We start from the raw sequence: 889 nt of genomic DNA, 5'->3' as shown, positions 1-889 counted from the left end.
CTCTGTCAGGTCTGGTTTAAATACTAACCATGTCTGTCTGTGTTGCAGTACTCTGTCAGGTCTGGTGGAGTTTGATGGTTTCTACCTGGAGAGTGATCCCTGTCTGGTGTGCAACAACCCTGAAGTGCCCTTCTCTGTAAGTAGTGTCTAACGCTGCTTCCCAATTCTCCACACTTCCCACAAAGTGTGCAACTTGCGTAGTCCCCTTTATGGATATAGGAAGAATGGACGGGTGTAAGTAATGTTTGGGGGGTAACTCCTTACGGGACATGGTAGCACCAATCCATTACCATTAAATGCATGGGGGGAATCAAACACACACTTCTGGCCGAGGCGTATTGAATCAAATCTGTGTTCATTTTCATTGACAGGGAAGGCTTTCCCATTCTCTATGTATCCAATACTCATTCTGTCTTTTCTCTGTCTCTCTGTCTGTCTCGTCTCTCTCTCTATTTGTCTCTTCTGTCTATTTGTCTCTTTGTCTCTCTGTCTCTCTGTCTCTCTCTCTCTTCTCTGTCTCTCTCTCTCTCTGTCTCTCTGTCTCTCTCTTGTCTCTTCTCTCTGTCTCTCTTTGTCTCTCTCTCTATCTCTCTCTTCTCTCTCTGTCTCTCTCTGTCTCTCTCTCTCTCTCTCTCTGTCTCTCTCTTTCTCTCGTCTCTTTCTCTCTTTGCTCTCTCTCTCTCTCTCTCTCTCTCTCTCTGTCTCTTGCTCTCTCGCTCTCTGTCTCGCTCTCTCTCTCAATCGCTTCTGTCTCTCGTCTCTGTCTCGCTCTCTCTGTCTCTCTCTCTGTCTCTCGCTTCTCTGTCTCCTCTCTCTCTGTCTCGTTCTCTGCTCCTCTCGCTCTGTCTCGTCTTCTGTTCTCTCTGTCTCTCTGTCTCGCTTCTCTCGT

The 889-nt window shown here is 47.4% G+C and overlaps 1 protein-coding gene across 1 annotated transcript in view; it reads right to left on the bottom strand.

Annotated features, from left to right (window-relative positions):
• Positions 1-752: 752 nt before the first annotated feature.
• LOC127923118 (zinc finger CCCH domain-containing protein 18-like) overlaps positions 753-889 on the bottom strand; it is a gene marked incomplete at both ends in the record, with an annotated part of 1,805 nt that continues 1,668 nt past the window's right edge. Inside the window, one exon of the mRNA XM_052507025.1 lies at positions 753-800. Within this exon, the coding sequence (XP_052362985.1) occupies positions 753-800 (48 nt within the window). The remainder of the gene's footprint in view (positions 801-889) is intronic.

This window comes from Oncorhynchus keta, unplaced genomic scaffold (assembly GCF_023373465.1).
Source record: "Oncorhynchus keta strain PuntledgeMale-10-30-2019 unplaced genomic scaffold, Oket_V2 Un_contig_28437_pilon_pilon, whole genome shotgun sequence".
Taxonomy (NCBI): Eukaryota; Metazoa; Chordata; class Actinopteri; order Salmoniformes; family Salmonidae; genus Oncorhynchus; species Oncorhynchus keta.
The sequence above is the reverse complement of the archived record's forward strand: the minus strand, read 5'-3'. Positions and strand labels throughout refer to the sequence as shown.